The 18,517-nt window shown below is 44.0% G+C and overlaps 2 protein-coding genes and 1 long non-coding RNA gene across 3 annotated transcripts in view; all 3 read left to right on the top strand.

Moving 5' to 3' along the window:
* The window catches only part of LOC139982120 (uncharacterized), a 671,468-nt gene that overhangs the window by 377,346 nt on the left and 275,605 nt on the right, over window positions 1–18,517 (top strand). The gene's annotated exons all lie outside the window — the stretch shown is intronic.
* LOC139982978 (uncharacterized) lies at window positions 290–3,887 on the top strand. Its single transcript, XM_071996274.1, has 2 exons — window positions 290–499; window positions 945–3,887. The coding sequence occupies exon 2, from the start codon at window positions 1,341–1,343 to the stop codon at window positions 3,885–3,887; it is 2,547 nt and encodes an 848-aa protein (XP_071852375.1). The 5' UTR covers window positions 290–499; window positions 945–1,340.
* Window positions 11,481–15,215, top strand: LOC139982163 (uncharacterized). Its single transcript, XR_011798007.1, has 4 exons — window positions 11,481–11,799; window positions 13,423–13,591; window positions 14,470–14,610; window positions 15,078–15,215. It is a non-coding gene; the product is annotated as an uncharacterized lncRNA (long non-coding RNA).

Raw genomic sequence — 18,517 nt, 5'->3', positions numbered from 1 at the left:
ACATAGAGATAACAATAGTAACTGTAAAGTTTTGTACCACAGAAAAAAACTTGATCGTGTCTATAAATCTGATACATCGAAAGCATGTGCTATTAAGATTACAGTAAAAACTGAGGATGTGTGTAATCCAAAAAAAAAAACATCAAACTGAATTTGTTGGAATTACAAATAATCCTCATTCTTACTGTAATCCAAATAGCACATGCTACAGATATATAGTATTTACTTCGCTCCTCGCTTACCTGTCTCCTCACAACCTTAGCACCTCATTCTACCGTGCCTATAAAGTCCTGGTAAATAAATAAAACTGTGCGCCCTCTATGACCGGACCCCCCTTCCGGTCCCTCCTCCTTTTTCATTCTACCATTCCAAGTGCCTACACGCATATTTTTCTTGTGGATAGTTTCCTTGGAAAATTGTCTTGGTTTTCTTCGACGATCGCCGGAAGTTTTTTAGCTTGGGATCTTTAGAAGTTTGACAGTCCGTTCCTGACCGATAAGTATCCTTTTTACCAAAAAGGGAGGGTATTTGGGACTGTTTTCGTAGTGCGTTTCCTCCTTGGGTTGGTTTGCGGCGGGGGTAGCAGTTCCGCGAAACTGCCTAGGTTCCCCCCTATTCCTCCCCACGCTTAGGCGTGTTGTTGTAGTTGTTTTATCATAGCTTGTTCACTAGCTTTCTTCCCCCCATTTAGTTTTTCTCACTTCCCCCTTTTGGGATTCATATTGCTCACTTATATTCACTCTTTTTGTATGTATTTCTCGCTCTCTCATTTTTGTTTCAGCTTGCATTTTTCGTGTTAGGCCACCTCGTAACGTTACCTTGTTGCTAGGTTACGCTACGCTCCACCTAAGCCTAATTCCCTCCCTAGTTCTCCCTTCTTAGTTAAGCGTCTATTGTTGTTCACTTATCACTAAGAAGTAATCTTCCTTAATCCGGGTATTCAGTATGTCACGCAATCCATTGAAGTGCATCAACTGCTCGATGTTTCGCCCAGGCAGAGCCTGGGACGAACACGACCTTTGTCCGAAATGCAGATCCTGCACTCGACGAGACCCCTGCCTGGTGTGTATTAAGTTTACACCAGCTCAGTGGCAGGACATCGACCTGTAGCTTGAGGGCTTACGAAGCAAGCTCCAGGGATGGCTGGACTCGATCCCGAGCGCAATCGGGGCTCCGGAGGTTCCAGGAGTAACGGGAGATAGAGAGGAGGAGGGAGTAGTAGAGAGAGAGAGGTGGAGGAGAGTGGCCAGGAGAGGGCCGAAGGAGAGAAAGAGGTAGAGAGAGAGGAAAGAGAAAGAGAAAGAATTCCCCTAACGGCCCCGGCTACGTCCAAATCAGTTATGGCCAGAGGGAAGGGCAAGAGCAAAAGCAAGGCTCCTGCAAAGAAAAGACCGCCAAAGCAGAGGCACAACTCGGCCGGGCTGGAGACTCCGTCTCAGTCCGGGCCGCAGCTAAACAGACCCACGGAGCGCGGCCCTCCGGCCGTGGGGGGCTCGGGTCCAAAAGAGAGAGCAACCGAGGGGTCGCGGAGACGGAGCCGGTCCCGTTCCAGGGAGCCGGACAGGGAGCCGGAGAGGCGGGTTCCGACGGAGATCCCGGCCCGAGAAAGTAGGGGGAGAGAGTCCTCCCGCCGACCTAGAAGAGAAAGATCGGGGTCACATACAATATCCCCAAGACGGAGAGAGAGGAAGAGATACTCTCCGGTCTCCGACGAGTCCTCGGACTCCTCCGACGGATACAGAAGAGCTAAGAGGAAGCCCCGGTCCCCGAGACGGCGTCAGGAGGAGGAGCCAGCTTGTCTATCAAAACTCACCGGCCTGCTACGGCCCCTGCTGGAGCAAAGGACGTCCACAGTAGCCGACGTGGCACCAGGTCCTACTAGCCCCGTACCTACCATGGCCCCGCAACCGGCCCCGGCCCCGGACGCTCTGGATTGCAGAGCGTCGGTGAATCTTTCCGGCTTGGAGGACGAAGGGGATCCTATAGATCCAGATCCTCTCGACTACGATCCTATGGAGGACAGCTTTGGCCATAATTACGAGCCGGAGGAAGCGCCCGTGACGGGAGGAGCCCTCCATCAGGAGCTAATAACACGGGCGGCAGACATATTCAGACGACACCTGGGGTTCGAGGAACCCGAGACGCAACCGCAGAAGGCGGGCCGGGTATCAAAATTGACTTCGACCGGCGAGGCGTCATCTAAGCCCAAGACTACCATACCAGTAGACGCAACCTGTTATGACAGATTTGAGGCCATTGCCAACAAGACCAAGTGGACGGCCTTCCCGGCCAGGGCAGATAGAGCGGTCAGGGTACCTGACGAGGCCTGGAGGGATCTATTTAAATGTCCAACTATCCCCCAGGAGGCCAAGGAGAGATTAAAAGCCGAACAAGGGGCCTCATCCACACACGTGTTCAAGACCCCGGCCCAGAGGAAGCTAGAAGAGCTTTTGGTAGAGGTGGACATGGCAGCCCGTTCGGGCATGAAGTTCGCATCGGTACTAATGCTATCAGCCGAAGTCCTCATGCGACACCACCAACAACTCCCTGAGGACAGCAGCCAAGTATCCAGGGACGAAGCGGGCCAGCTCCTCCTGCTGCTGGGCCCCCTTGTCAGGCTCACGTACGATCAATTTGCAAGGATCGCTACCAGGTTCGTAAAGGCCCGTAGACAAAGCATCGTCTCCGCCATCCATTGGCCATCGACGGAGGCTAAGGACAGAATGCTGGAGCTACCAATCCTCGGGGAAGACCTCTTTGCGGGCTGCTTCCAAAAGAAACTGCAGGAAGAGGTGGCCCGGAGAGTGACTCTGGCCAAATCAGAATTCCGACCCCCGGCTACTCAGAGAACCAGACCCTTCCGCCCGAGGGAGAGCAGAGCACCCAGGGGAACGAGAGCAGCACCCGCCAAATCTATGAGCAGAGGAACTCTCAGAGGCAGAAGCCGGGGGCAGCCTTCCGTCCGACCCGTCCCTGGGCCCCCAGAGGAGGCAGAGGCTCGACGTCGACCAGACGGGACAGTGACCGCTCCTCCACTCGACCAGCGTTCGCCGCCCAGCCCTAGGGGTGCCCACCTCACCGCGGCCATTCCGCTGGTGGGGGGGGAGACTTACAAACTTCTCCCAGCAATGGGAATTTATTGGCGGGGACAAGTGGGTGTTGGACACAGTCAAACACGGGTACAAAATAGAATTCTCCTCCAGCCCGCCTTTCGGGGGCGGAGGAAGGCAGACACTCACACCCACGGACCCCGTCAAACGCTTAGCTCTAGAAGGGGAAATTCTGGCCCTGTTGGCCAAGCAGGCAATTACAAGAGTTCCGGAAGGGACGGAACCACTCTTCCGGTCCTCTTTCTTTCTGACCAAAACACGGGACGGCACCTGGCGTCCCATCCTAAACCTAAAACCCCTGAACTCAAAACACATCAGACCAAAACACTTCCGTATGGAGACCTTAAACTTAATATTACCCCTACTCAGAAAGGGCATGTGGGCGGCGAACGTAGACTTACGGGACGCCTACCTGCACATCTTGATACACAGAGAACACCGACGATTCAGGACTACCAGTTCCGGGCGCTCCCATTCGGCCTAGCCACGGCTCCCAGAGTCTTCACGAGAGTCGCGGGAGCAGTAGTCGCCCATCTCAGAAAAAGAGGAGTCACCCTCTACGTATATCTAGACGACTGGTTGGTAGTAGGGAACAGCCGATCGGAAGCAACCAACAACGTCCACAAAACGCTCCAGACCCTTCAAGAACTGGGCTGGATCGTGAACCAGAAGAAATCACGGCTTTCGCCTTCCCAGACGATCCAGTTCCTCGGGGCCATACTGGACTTCACCACCGGGATAGCCCGACCCTCAGAAGAAAGAGTCGCGGCGGTCTAGGCGACCACACAACAGATCTTGGCACACCGGGGGTCACCAACAGGGACATGGCTTCGGGCCCTGGGACTCATGGCCAGCCTCGTCGATATAGTGCGACTGTGCAGGCTACACATGCGACCCCTACAACTGCACCTCCTGAGGTCCGCAGACCCTACAGACCCAGACAAGACAACGCTCATCTACAGGTCAGAGGAGGTCACCCAACACCTTCGATGGTGGCTCGACCCAAACAACTGGAGTTCAGGGGTTTCCTTTGCGATACAGCTACCAATGACATCGATAACGACGGACGCGTCACTGTCCGGATGGGGAGCTCATTGGAGCAATCGCACAGCATGGGGGACGTGGTCCCAAACAGAAAGATCTCTCCACATCAACATCCTGGAGATGATGGCGGTCAGAAGAGCCCTGGAAGCTTTCAACGACCACGTACAGGGAACGATAACCACAATCTTCACGGACAACACGACAGTGGTGGCCTACATCAATCGACAGGGGGACACCCACTCAGAGAAACTGTGCCGACTCGCGTGGGAGGTGATAACAGCGGCCGAGGACTCCGGCATGAGCTTACGGGCCTCCCACATCGCGGGCAAGCTCAACGTGATGGCAGACGCCTTATCCAGGGGTCATATAGACCCCAACGAATGGTCTCTGGAGCTGGAGACGATTCCACCCCCTGGCCTTCCACACGGACGCAATGTCCCTCTCTTGGGACCACATGGATGCGTATATCTTCCCGCCGCTGTGCATGATCGGACAGGTCCTCAGGAAAATTCGGAACTCCAAGGGCAGGTTCATACTAATAGCCCCGTTCTGGCCTCGCAGACACTGGTTCGCCGAGATCCCTCAGCTCCTCATGGACGTCCCAGTGAGTCTACCGGACAAGCCCCACCTACTGTCCCAGAGACAGGGAACTCTCTCCCACCCAGACATCAAGGGGTTACAATTAGTTGCCTGGAGGCTGTCCGGTCTTCCCTACGACAGAGAGGTTTTTCAGAAGCAGCTGCCGCGATGGCAGCCGACGCTAGAAGGGGAACGACCGCAGCGACTTATGATTCCCGTATGCGGAAGTTCGACCAATGGTGCCGACCGAGACAGATACTGCTGCCTAATACCTCTGTGACACAGATAGCCGAGTTCCTCCTCTCACTCTTCGGAGAAGGCAAACAAGTCTCCACTATCAAGAATTACAGGTCGGCCATCGCTGCCATCCACCAGGGCTTCCCAGATGGCTCCACACTGGGCAATAACCCGTACATTGCACAACTCATCAAAGGCATGGCGAATCGTCGCCCACAGATCAGACGGTTAGCCCCCTTCTGGGGACTCTCAGCAGTGTAACATGCCCTGGCAGGACCACCATACGAACCAATGGGCAACGCCTCCCTGGCTGCCCTCACAAAAAAGACACTCTTTCTCCTTGCAGTGGCGTCAGCAAGAAGGAGGAGTTGCCTCCACGCCCTATCTACCAAGCAGAATCACATCAGATTTGAGATTTGGTTCCAGACCCGTCATTTATTGCAAAGAATCAGACCTTGACCTTCTTACCAGGAGACATTTTCATCCCGGAAATTAAGACCATGTCATCAGTAGCCGAGGACAAACGATGGTGTCCAGTCAGGGCACTGAAGTGGTACCTGAGCAGGACAGAGAAGTTAAGACCAACAACTTCTCTCTTCATCCCACCACGACCACCCTACGCAGCGGCCTCTAAAGACACTCTATCCAGGTGGCTAGTAGAAATTATACGCCCGTTCACATCGGGGACCGCCCAACAAAGGGCTCACGACGTCGGAGGGGTCGCGGCCTCTACAGCTCTCTTCGCCGGCATCCCGATATAGGACATACTCAAAGCAGCAGCGTGGAGAACTCCAACTACGTTCGTCGCCCGCTACTTAACCGACACATTACACGCCGAAGCGGCATTTGGTAGCGCGGTGATGCGAGGTCCGGTGGGTAACAGGTCCCACCCCTCGGGCCTCCCACCATCGGGCAGTGCCACTCGGTGCTAAGGTTGTGAGGAGACGGGTAAGCGAGGAGCGAAGTAAATATTCCAAAACTTACTGGTTAGGATATTTACGAGTGACGAGCTTACCTGTCTCCATTCCCGCCTCCCTCCCCCGAGAGTGTGGTGGGACACAGCCGGAAGGAGGAGCGGTCGCTCGACTTGACTCACGACTCCGAGCTCTACACCAGATAGACAGAACCACCATCCACCAGAGAGCCATCGACCATGTCTATCGGTGAGTGTACCTGTGTGTTTTCGTATGCGTTTACGTACATATTCTTCCGCCTACGTTCTCACCCAAGTTGTTCTAAGGTTAACAAGTGTCGGACCGTAAATCTGTAGGCTCCTTGTTAGTTTAAAGGGTAGTTCTGCCTGCAGGGTTCAGGAGAGTGTCCCCCTTTCCCGCTGCGCCGGGGAGGGTTACACTCCCCCTGCTAGGAAGGCGTCAGTGACTTTTTGTTAGGGGTTCACTTTGGGAAGTTAACTCGACGGGAGTCGTTGGGGGTGGCCAGAGGGCCCTTGCCACCCCCACTCCCGTGTCCGTGAGGCCACTCTTTAGGAATGGTCTCATGAGAAAGGAGGAGGGACCGGAAGGGTGGTCCGGTTATAGAGGGCGCACAGTGTTATTTATTTACCAGGACTTTATAGGCACGGTAGAATGAGGTGCTAAGGTTGTGAGGAGACAGGTAAGCTCGTCACTCGTAAATATCCAAACCAGTAAGTTTTGGAATATGCTTCAGTTTTTGCTGTGGTACAAAACTTAAAGATTTACAGTAGTATCTGTGTTCTCTGTGTGTATCGGGTGTTATGGGTGTCAATCCTTGCTCTACCAGCCGATAACAGTGTAACCCAATGGGAAATATCTTCCTAAATGTTTAGGTATGCAGACAGCTATAAAGCAAATGACTTTTTTGTGGGGGGCAAATTGTTTTGTTGCTAGTGTTGTTGTTTTTGTTGTGTTATATTTGTTATTGTTGCTTTTGCTTTTGTTGTTTTGGGGTTATTACTTTTGTTGGAATTTATTGTGCAAAGAACTCTTACACAGCTAGTCATTGAAAGGCGGTCTCAGAAAACAAGATAGCCATAAGGACATACATCTGCATATGCGTATGTACATATATATATATATATATATATATATATATATATATATATATATATATATATATATATATATATATATATATATACATATATACATACATATATATATATATATATATATATATATATATATACACAAGACATAATTGAAGCTTGAACTCAAGAAAAATAGAGAGATGGTAAAAATATATTGTTTCATATTATTTAAAATGGGTCATACATATTTTTCGTCTCGGTTTCGTATCGACCGCTTTAGGGCTTCGAAAGAAGCGTCATTTGCGCATTTGCTCTGAGCCGTAAATCCGCGGGAGTGACGGGGATATAATATTAATTTGTTGAGAAACTGATCGGCAGTAATGAAATGATCACTGACAGCCAAAAATAATCGTTTAATAATTTGGTTTCTCTCAAATGGATTGCTTTAGAAACCGCTTTACTTTAAATACCAATGTCGGTTTGCGATATCTTACCTTGCTGGCAATCGTCATAATCAATCTAAAATTTTTAAATATCCTTGTAGAATATGTCTTGAATCAAATTATTTCAATGAAACTGAACGACTCGACACTACACAATAATAAGTTTCTTCATGATACTGTCTCCATAATCACCACCAAACGTATATTGAGTTAACATATTTCAAGAAAATCTGAATGATTCCAGAAGTCGTTGTGAATATAATCCATAGGTAACGTTAGCACCGTGTTGAATACTAATTTGGAATATCAACCGGAGCCTTATGTGAATACATATTATTAAAAACTGAGTTACTCGGTAAATTGAGGTCCATCATTGGGTCGTATTTAAATCTTTACGACGATCAAGTTTCGATACAAATTGTATATTACCATGTGTTATTGCGATATATACCATAACGTGTGCTTTGTGAGCTAGATCTGTAACGTTTCCAAAGTTACTTTCATTCACCCGAATTCTGGTATCTTCTCGAATTGGCTCAATTTAGAAAATGTCGTTCCATCGTGATGATGTGATAAGGGCTCGTATCAGTACTGAAGTAGACAAGCAGACCTTAACAGTAGGTATCGGACAGTGAATACTATTATATAATATGAATTCATTATCAATATAATATTGAGCAAAATATAATTCAATTATCATGTATAATGTATTTCTTCCTTCAGATTCCCATCACCTGTCTGTATCTGAAAAAGTCTTTCAGTTACATTGAGGCTGGTAACATCAACCTAAAGTCAAACTTACATCTGTCATGTCCTGCATCAGTAAAGAAGGTAGTAATACAAACAGAGAAAGGAAGAGAAATGACAGAGAAAGAGTTTGTTGAAATATTGATGTTTGTACAACAGTCACATATGTTGGAGGAGCTAGAGTGAGTATTACAATGTGAGCCGTATCAATAATGTATCTGTACAACGCATTCATAGAGAGTAAACTAACCTTACAATCACACAGATAACTTCAAGATTAATATACGGCAACATTTCCCACGAAATTGGAGCTCATTTATTGCATCAAGTGTTTCCATTTATGAATATAAAAGATATTGTGACGATAGTTCAGGATTACGCCGAAACTTCTTTACTATAACGTAGGCACATTTTGCGCGAGTCATCGTTTTTAGTTGTACTAAGATTGCGCGAACGACCTTCAAACAGCTACAAAGCATTTTGTCGTTAGCAGGTGTGATATGGATTCTATGTATACATGTATATCTGTGGTGTCAAGGGCGCGAAAGTAGAGGATTTTAGCAAACAGCAAAATTACCTCTGATGCTTAATAGAGTGTGTTAAAGGGGATAACGATTGGAAATACCATGCTTTTCTTGTTGGTTCTCATGGTTGTTAATTAAAGTGTTACATCTTTTTGATGTCTCCGGAACACTAGAGGTTTAATCCACCATGACCAACTATGTTACTGAAGTTTCTTCCTCAAATAATTTCAGAGTTGCTTTTTATCGTTTAAACAATCGAAAGAATCTAGTACATCAGACTTAACACTATGTACATAAATATAATTGATTTCAACTATCCTGTACTGATGAGGAATGAAAATGTAAAAGTTAAGAATATACAAGTGAAATAAAACATAAAAATGACGACTTCAACATCAGAAATGTAAAGTCCATGCAAAAACATAAGAATGTCAAATATGTTTCTATTAAAACAATTTTGAACTTATTTAATCCACTGGATATACAAGTAGTTTTGAGTAGATCATTGCGAGGGATTATTGGCTTGGCAAAATTCACAACTATGGTGTGATTAAATTCGTTGAGAGCAAAATTGAACTTCGCTGCAGAATAAGTGTGAGGTAGGATTCTAAAGACGACTGAATATAACATTATACGAATGACATCGATATTCAATCCATAATGCCCTGACTAGCTGGCACCCATTCAGATCATACATTTTTCTTACACAAATGATGTCAATCCCAAAACATCATGACCATCCTAATCTAAATCTTAATTTTAATTTAAAACATTGCATATATTTGTTGTTGTTGTTTACGAAACGCGTATCACAATGATCTTAAAAGGGTTATAAAACACATTAAGTTGGTAGTACCGCGGATCACGTCACGTGATCATCCATGATTTATACGTGTTCTAACGGTATAGTAACGTCGTCGAAAGTCGTCGAATCCGATGCCAATGGAAGCCTCGATATAATATTTATTATGTAGTTAATGCCTCCTGTTGACGAAATGTATTCCCCTTATACTCGTTATACAAAAAATACAAACAACAGAATCTGCAAAAGACTGGAAAGAAAATGGTGTGATTTTTTTTATTTACTTCGTTCCCCACTTACCTGTCTCCCCACAACCTATGCACCACATTCTACCATGTCTAGAATGCCCTGGTAATCTTTAAACACTGTACACCCTCACTGACCCTAGTGACCCCCTTCATTTTTCTACCCACAAAGTGTTTCACTGTGTTTTTCGGAGTTGGAAAAATTTTCGCGAAATTCGCCCGGAATACCTTTGATTTTATACCTAGAAGTTTCCTATCAGGACTTCTGCACTTCCAAGGATCTTTTCCAGCCTGATAAGTATCCTTTTCTGTAGGGAAGGGTGTTTTTTGGGGCTGTTTTTAATGTACACTCTCGCCCATGCGTTCGTTTTTTTTTCTTACGTAACGTTTTTAGCGTAACAGGTAGTAGTTCTGCGAGACTACTTCGTTCGTTGCCTATACCGCCTTGTTTACGCGGATAGGCATGTATTTTCGTATGTACATGTGTTTCAGCTTTTCTTACTTTCATAAGATGTTTTGCTCGTTTCATGTACTTTCGTTACTTCTTACGCTTTTGTGTGGGTTTTCACCTTTGTAGCGTAATTTGTAGCGTTGCCTATACCGCCTTGTTTACGCGGATAGGCATGTTTTTTCGTATGTACATGTGTTTCAGCTGTTCTTACTTCTCATAAGATGTTTTGCTTGTTTCATGTACTTTCGTTAATTTTTACGCTTTTAGTGTGGGTTTTCACTTTCGTAGCGTAGTTTGTAGCCACGTTCCAATATCTCCTAACTAGTCGAGTTAGTCGGTTCGTTTCGTTGTTTTGTCATGTTAAGACGGGAGTAACCTTGATTTCATATATTGTTGTATCTTTTCATGTTTCCTCCAGTTGTTGCTACGTGCGCTCCCTGAGTCTCATGACTTGGGGCGTACCTCGTAACCTTGTTCCCCCCTCCGCTGGTTGGCGGTTAGGGGGGTTCTCTCCCTTATATACATGTTTCGTCCTTTTTACAAGTTTTTCGATGCATATATGTTTAGTTACGTTGCTTCCATATGTCGGAAGTGTTGTTGTTTCATGTTTGAACCTTCATATATTTGTATATATTTTCATGTTTCTCCATGGGTTTCGCTACTCGTGCGCCTCATAAGTGTCGGGAGTTTCACTTGGGGCGTACCTCGTAGCCTTGTTCCTCCCTTCCCGCTCTGTACGCGGATAGAGGAGTTCTCTCCCTTGTATACATGCTTCGTCCTTTTTCCTTCATGTATTCTAGTTACGTGTTCGCTTCTAAGTGTGGGAAGTTTTTCACTATTGTAGCGTACTTTGTAAGCCGCGAGCCTCCAGCGGGGCGCGTTGTTTTTGACACGTAACTTTACTCTCTGTTAGCATACCCCCACAACACTTCCTCCTTATAGTCGTTCCGTTTGATATACGTTAGACTATTCGCCGTTAGTCTCTCCTTAACGTGGGTTTCTCAGGCATGTCTCGAAGCCACCTTAAATGTGTGAACTATTCCGAGACCTCTGTCTAGTCTGTATTGTTTTCACACCAGACAGTGGCAGCACATCGACACCTGGCTAGCAGGCCGGGACAGGTTAGATCTATCACCGAACCCACAGTTCCCCTGGAGGGAATCGGAGGAGAGACAGGAGATGAAGAGGAAGTGAGAGAGTTGGTGGGAGTTGAGATGGAAAGAGGCCATGAGAGTGCCGGAGAAGAGAGAGAGAGAGAGATGGAGAGGCGGAGGCAGCTGCATGCCTGCGTTTTTGGTCCGTTTGATCCAGCAAATTCGCAGACGGGCATCAAACGGACCAGTTGACTGGTCCGTTTGATGCTTTGCATTTGCGCAATAGGTCCTTTTGGTGATATTGGTTAGTTTGGTGATGTGGTCCGTTTGGTTCATCGTTGTAGACAAACAGGCTCGTCCGCGATGATGAATCGTAAATTACACTAAATAAAACGTGCTGCGCGACCAGTTCAACTCAACGTTGTTGAACGCGATATTTCATCATATTTCCTACTTACCGGATGATATTATCGATTCTTTCAGGGATGATGTGTGGATAAGCGGCTTCTTTATTGGTGGGTCAAGTAGAAGTAAACTTTTCTTTCTATTTACCAAAGTTACTTTGAATTTGATATCAAGTTAGCGTGAGACCTATGCCGTTGCATAGGACGCCTACGTGTTACTGTGGTTACTATTACTATAGCCCTATGTGCTGTAGGCCTACATGGTACTTCGCATACTGAATAGGTTATGCTTAAGCATAGGTTCGGTGTTTTCGTCTCTTAGTTAAGTAAAGAAAATAGACGTTTTCTTCGGCCAAATCATGATATCATGTCAAGAAATTAGTTATTCACCAATCCTTTGTAAAGGCGGTGCCTAACGTTTTCCCATGGCCTGACAAGACAGTGATTCGCATAGGATACGCTTATCATAGGCCTAGCCTAACTTGGGCTTGGTGTATAACTTTTGGTCTTTAGTTTAGTTAAAGCAAAATGAACGCAATCCTGATATCTTCCCGAGATATGAAAGTATAATCTTTTAGAAATTTTATGTGCATACTGTGCTGCAGTCTTTTTAAAACAAGCTCTAGGCCTAACCCTCCTCCCATTGTGTTAAGCCTCAAGAGTCAAGGAAATTAAGATGATGTGTCAAAATATTTCAAACAGGGGGAATAGCCTAAGCCTTTACTTTAGACAGGATAAAATTGTTTCCATTTCTATGTGGTTCAATGCTGGTTATTGTAAAACAACTACTGAGTCTAGTTTTACACAAATTCACAATCTAGGCTTAGGTTGAAACAAGCACACAAAATGGAGGCCTGGGTCTACCATGAATGACACCATATGTTCAACTCAATTTTGGGAAAGAGAGATGCATAAGATATATCCATGGCAACAAATACAAAAGTTACATTGATATACTTAAAACACACTCACTAATGTGACATTTGTACAATAACTTCCAAAACAGGTTACCGTAACACAAGATTACTCCCACAATTACTCTCACAAGACTCTGTTCAAGAGGTGTGAATCTACATAGGCCTCAGCCTAATTACTGAAGGCTACGGTGTACCAAAGTGTACTGACTGAGCATAGGCCACTGAATATCAAACCAGGTAGAAAAAATTGCCCCAACTGGCAAGTGAGAACAATAAGCCCCCTGTTGCATTCATGACACCAGGGAAATACTACATGTTATTAAGCCTTTAATTGACGCCTATAGTAACATTACTAAGCCTACTACAGTTATGCATACTAACTTTTTTACTCCTTATTCTTTAAGTTAGCAGACTTTTACTTTAGGCTTGGCTCAAGTATATATTTCTAGTTAACAAGTCGGTGCCCCTTTGGAGGTTAAGTTGTACAGTCATTGTAGGCATAGCATATTGTGTTATATGGATAACTTTATGACAGAAAACATGATACAAAAGTTTGTCAATGTGAGGATTTAATTTTAAGTAGCGTGAAGAGCAACTTGAAGGTCATGTTTGGCATTATAATGTACAGTACACAGCACTGTGTGGTTGCTTCAGTAGAGGATTTCCAGTATGTACTGTTCATATGCTTTTAGTACAATGAAAAATACTCTTTCAGAGCAAACCAAACAAGTTGCTTCTGCAAATCATACAGTGTGTACAGTACCTTTCATACAGTTTGCTAATTCCATATCATATTTATCTATTTATTTCTCAACAGTGTTAAATATCTTTTGCAACAGGTGATTGAACTTGATGATGATGGCATTTATAGTCCCAAGGTACTGTCCTACAGAATGGTATCCACACAGATGATCAGATATAGTGGTGTCCAGCTACTGTTCCTATAGTACAAAATGCTACACACAGTTGACCAGAACATCTGTATGGTGAGTGTTCATACAGTCAAAATAACTTTATAGCAAGTATCGTGGGAAAAGAGGAAGGCGGAAACCAAATAGTTTATTTGCCAACTCTTTGGCAACAAAACAAGTACAATATCTAAACACTAAAGCATGTGTCTGCATAATAAAACTCTAAAGTGTGACAAGAAGAAGGAAATTGAGAATAATCTAATATCTTAATTTGTAGGAACCTTTGCAGACAGTTCCCTTTTCCTTGTTTTGGTGAAACCAGTTTTTTTCCAACCTAGGCCCCATACTGTCAGTTCCTTAAAACTGTGATTTTTTTTTCATTATATGTGTCATTGCACACAATGTATAGAATATGTTCTTTTATACATTACCTTTCAAACATAAAAAACTGTTTCTTTAATCCAAATGTCTCTGTAGTCTTTCGTCACTGTTGAAGTTATTGAAATGGCACACCATGTGGTCATAGACACAACTAAATGCCATTAATTAATTGGTAACTTTCTTGCAAAGTACTGTTATTCAAACTGTTGTTCTTATGTCAATTTGTTAAGCTGTGTATTTAGTGAGCTGGTCTTGACTACTATTTGCAATTCACAAGACCCTACTTAATAGTTTACATTGTGCAAGGTGTCAGTGCACTTAGAGTCGATCTATACTATTAAAGAAAAATTGAAAGTCTTGCTCGCTCATCTTAAATATGTTGATGATGCTGGTAGTAGATGTGACAGGATATCAGAAAATGAAATCAGTAGAAACAGCTTTTTTTGGAGTATATTTAAAGCGAGACCTTGCATACTTGCATATGTGTCTCCTGAGCATTAAGGTGTAGCAATAATTATATAATTGTAATTGTATACATTACACTCACTCTTTTCTCCACATCTCCTACCAAGTTTGCAGATGCAGGCCACAAATGGCAATAACACAGAGAGCATGAAAATGGGCCAAGATAGAGAGAGTTCACATAGAGATGACCATTGAGTATGCGTAGAGCTACATGGATATTTGGAATGCACTTTTGATTCCATGAAAAGGTACAGAAATCTGCGATATGTGTCTTGTATGTGCACACCTATGTAATTGATTTTTGGAGTAGTTACTAAAATTGTAAAATTAGTGTGTCCAACAGTAGCCTGAGTTTAATGAAACTCATACAATGAGTCCTGTATTAGTAAATGACAGTAAAATATACTGGAATAAACATCTTAAACTGTGGTTGGCTAGTACATAAACAAGACATTCATGTCTAATTGAACCAAGCAAAGGAAGAATTGCTTTCTTTCTCTCTTTAATTAATCCAAAGGAAAAATAGGTGTATTTCAAACTTATATCAAAATCAGTCTAAATACTATCTATATAAATACTATTTGCAAAGGCAGTTATCTCTCCATTAGGAATATTGGTCGCATACATCATAACATTACTGAAGACACATGTGCATTGCTTGTCCAGACAATTGTAACCTCAAAATTAGATTTACAACTGAAATTCTCTTCTGCAGTCTGTGCCACCATTGCTCTCATTGATAGCTTCCAACGCGTACAAAACTCAGCAGACGGCCTGATTACTAGTGCTCTACTAGAAGGGTCTACTAGAATGATTCTGAGATGGCCAGTCCTTTGGTATGGTTGTTCAATGCATGCTACTAACGTGGAGTTTTTGTTATGTTTTAAATCTCTATTCAGTTAACAAATCATGCATCTCTTAGTTGAGTTTTATTGAAACACGATACCGTTTGTTATCTAAGACATTTTAAAGCTTTCGGAGACCTTCACCAAGGCTTTAGGTTAGAACGATTGCAGTTAATGGGAAAACAGCAGTGGTTAGTGTAGTCTTTCTATGACAATACTGGTCTTTTTGAAAAAAATCCGAATAGGTCATAATAATTAGTGTTACTATGTATTAGGAAATCCCGACCTTTCCACTTTGGAGCGTTACCATAGTTACTGGGGTGGTCCCAATACGGCCATCTTTTCGGGGTTTCACCACTAGGGTGTCCCCTTCCCAAAATAGATTGAAACTCCTAGGTGTGGCACTTCTCCGAGTGGTAAGGGGGTAAGTTTGAATAAAAAAAGGCCAAACATCCAGCACAGAGTGTCAGTAGCATGCGCCATGAAGGCATTAAATGCCCCCACCACTCCCCACGCCTCTGAACCGCCAAAATAATCTCAGATTCATATTCAGCGCCCTAAGTAGCACCAGATGAGATGTCATTCGTTCGTTCTGGAAACACCAAATTTCGGGTCCCCGCCCCCTCCCAGTGGTGTTTTGCCCCTAAAGCCCCCACACAACACCCAGTTCCAAAATAAACTTCAGATTCGTGATCAGCATGTCGAGAACTACCAGCAAAGATACACATTGCCCGTCTTTGCGACAAAAAATATTTTCACCCCAAAAAACCGTAAGTACCCCTTGCAGTTTTTGCCAAAATTGCCCAAAAAATAGATTTCGTCAAAATGAAGTCACATGAGGTTATCCATGCCCAGGATCCCAAATCTGCAACTCTCAGGTCCATATCTGCTTCCGTTCAGGAGATACGTGGTCCCAGAGGACCCAATAGAAATATGTGCTCTTCATACGTGCAAAAGTTGGAAAACTCCCTCTTGTCAACCCCCCCTCCTGTCCTCTCTGAAGTACCCATCGACATCAAATTTTGATGTGGAGTAGGAGAAACCCTTGTCATTGTCATACACCAATTTCGTGTAATTATCTGACCGGAAAAGGCCTTTTGTTTATATGATTTCTATCTGCGCCAAAAATAGGTGTTTTTGTCTTGAAAAGTTTTAAAAAGTACCTCTTTTTGGTACCCCGTCCTTTCCACTGAGGGTATGTGAGAGGGCTAATTTTTTGTTATGTGGGAGACGAGAGTCCTAAGGACGTGTAGACAACTCATACGGTAGCATTTATTATTGGGAAGGGGGTATAGTCTTTATGTTTTGGAGGCCCCCTCAAAAATAGTCGTTTTTCACCTGTAGTAGCTACTGTACCCTATACAAGGACCCCTGCGCCTACGTCAACATTTGATTAGTTTTTTTACCCGAACTTAAATCAGGCCAAGTTATCAGTAGTGAGTAGTAGACACACGTAGGTGGGTGCACTACCAATTTCAAGCCCGAGGCTACTTGTCTCCTAAATGTCAGCTTTTTACCACATGTCCACATGATTTGTCCCCTTTGAAGGGGCCTAGCTCTTGCAGGGCGCGTGTGAAGCGTCAACTATGTCTTGAAACTGTAGGCATGGTTTCCCCTAACCCTAATATGCAACTCCTCACTGCATAGCCCCTTACCTTGTGTGTTTTTGGGGACACCCACTTGGGCCTGTGCCCCCCTCCCTAGGTATTTGGCCCCTACGCCCCCCACACAACACCCAATCCCAAAATAAACTTCAGATTTGTAATCAGCTTGTCAAGAACAACTAGAAAAGATACACATTGCCCGTCTTAGCGACAACAATTATTTTCACCCCAAAAACCATAAGGGGTGTACCCCTTGCAGTTTTTTGCCAAAATTGCCCAAAAAAAGGATTTCGTCAAAATGACGTCACATGGGAATATCGATGCCCAGGATCCCAAATCTGCAACTCTCAGGTCCATATCTGCTTCCGTACAGGAGATACTTGGTCCCAGAGGACCCGATAGAAATATGTGTACATTATAAGTGCAAAAGTTGGTAATTGGGATCACAGGTCCCGGTTGTCCATTTTTAAGTACCGGTCGTCCTTTGGTCTTTATTAGGGTTTTGATACTTTGTACCAATAAAATATAAAAAGTAAATATGACAATATCATTGAGATCATATTTGAGTATAAAAATAACCCAAAATGATCAATTACAGGTCAATTGTCAATAGAGTAACAGTAACGAAATGCAACCTAGACTGGTAGCTTTTGGTTTTAACAATCTACAATAAGGTGCCCTTCGAGTAGAATTTATGCAATGGTTTGATTTGCAGGGTTAATCTGCTAATAGCTATTCAAAGCAATCCCAGAACTCCTGTCAGTTATACTTATAGGAGAGTTCAGGTGTCACAATGTTTATCTTATATGAAAGAGGACAATAAAAGAACCCAATAGTGAAGAAAGTATTCCAATTCATTTTCCGCTTAGGAGTTTCTATCTGATTGTGTAGATTAAAGTTCTATCTGATTGTGTAGAAACTGCTGAAACCAGACTAGCTGTGACGTCATATCCTCACATACCTGAAAAGTCTTATTTGATTAAATTTGATCAAGTTATTTCATTAAGTTAAAAGTTATTTTATTAAAATACTTTGTACGATTTTATGACTTTTTTTTTACTTTTTCTTGGTCCAAATTTTGTGAACCAACAGTTTTCTGGACCAAATTTTGATAATGCCATTGGGCTCTTGTATTATCATTTACTTCAGTATAAGAATTACTGAATGGTACCTGACCATGTGTGATACTATGAATATTCAGTAGAGACAGTGTCATATTGTATCAACTAAAGTTGGTATGATGATAATATTGGGTGATGACATATACAACGCATTTGAGTTCCTTTCATCAATAGACCCTAGTGCCCATTGGGCTATTGTTATAAATCTGTTGTACAGTTTCAGAAACTTTAATGTCCATTGTGACTACTGTCACATATATCAGCTGTACATTTTATATCTTATTAGTCTAGCCTCCATCACTAATGTGGAGTGTGTGGTGTATTTTATAGGCACCGATCACCCAATCCTTGACCGAGAGGTGTTCATCTGCCATCTGGATGCCCGAACTGTTCTGAATCTCAGGATGCTTTCAGTTTAGGTCATGTATAGTGCACACCTCCCACCGCACGCTTATGTGCGTTTCTGGGGTGAGGGGGCCAGCGACCCCCCACCCGTCAGTAGTTCTTAAGCTGCTGTGAACCACTGTTAGGCCCATGTTGATTTCTCTTATAGTGCCGCACAGCCTATATTAGCTCTTGAGTTAT

The sequence above is a fragment of the Apostichopus japonicus genome, chromosome 16 (genome assembly GCF_037975245.1).
Source record: "Apostichopus japonicus isolate 1M-3 chromosome 16, ASM3797524v1, whole genome shotgun sequence".
Taxonomy (NCBI): Eukaryota; Metazoa; Echinodermata; class Holothuroidea; order Aspidochirotida; family Stichopodidae; genus Apostichopus; species Apostichopus japonicus.
The sequence above is the reverse complement of the archived record's forward strand: the minus strand, read 5'-3'. Positions and strand labels throughout refer to the sequence as shown.

Coding starts and splice junctions, on each gene's coding strand:
- LOC139982978 (XM_071996274.1), top strand. CDS start 1,341: ATGGCCAGAGGGAAGGGCAAGAGCAAAAGCAAGGCTCCTGCAAAGAAA.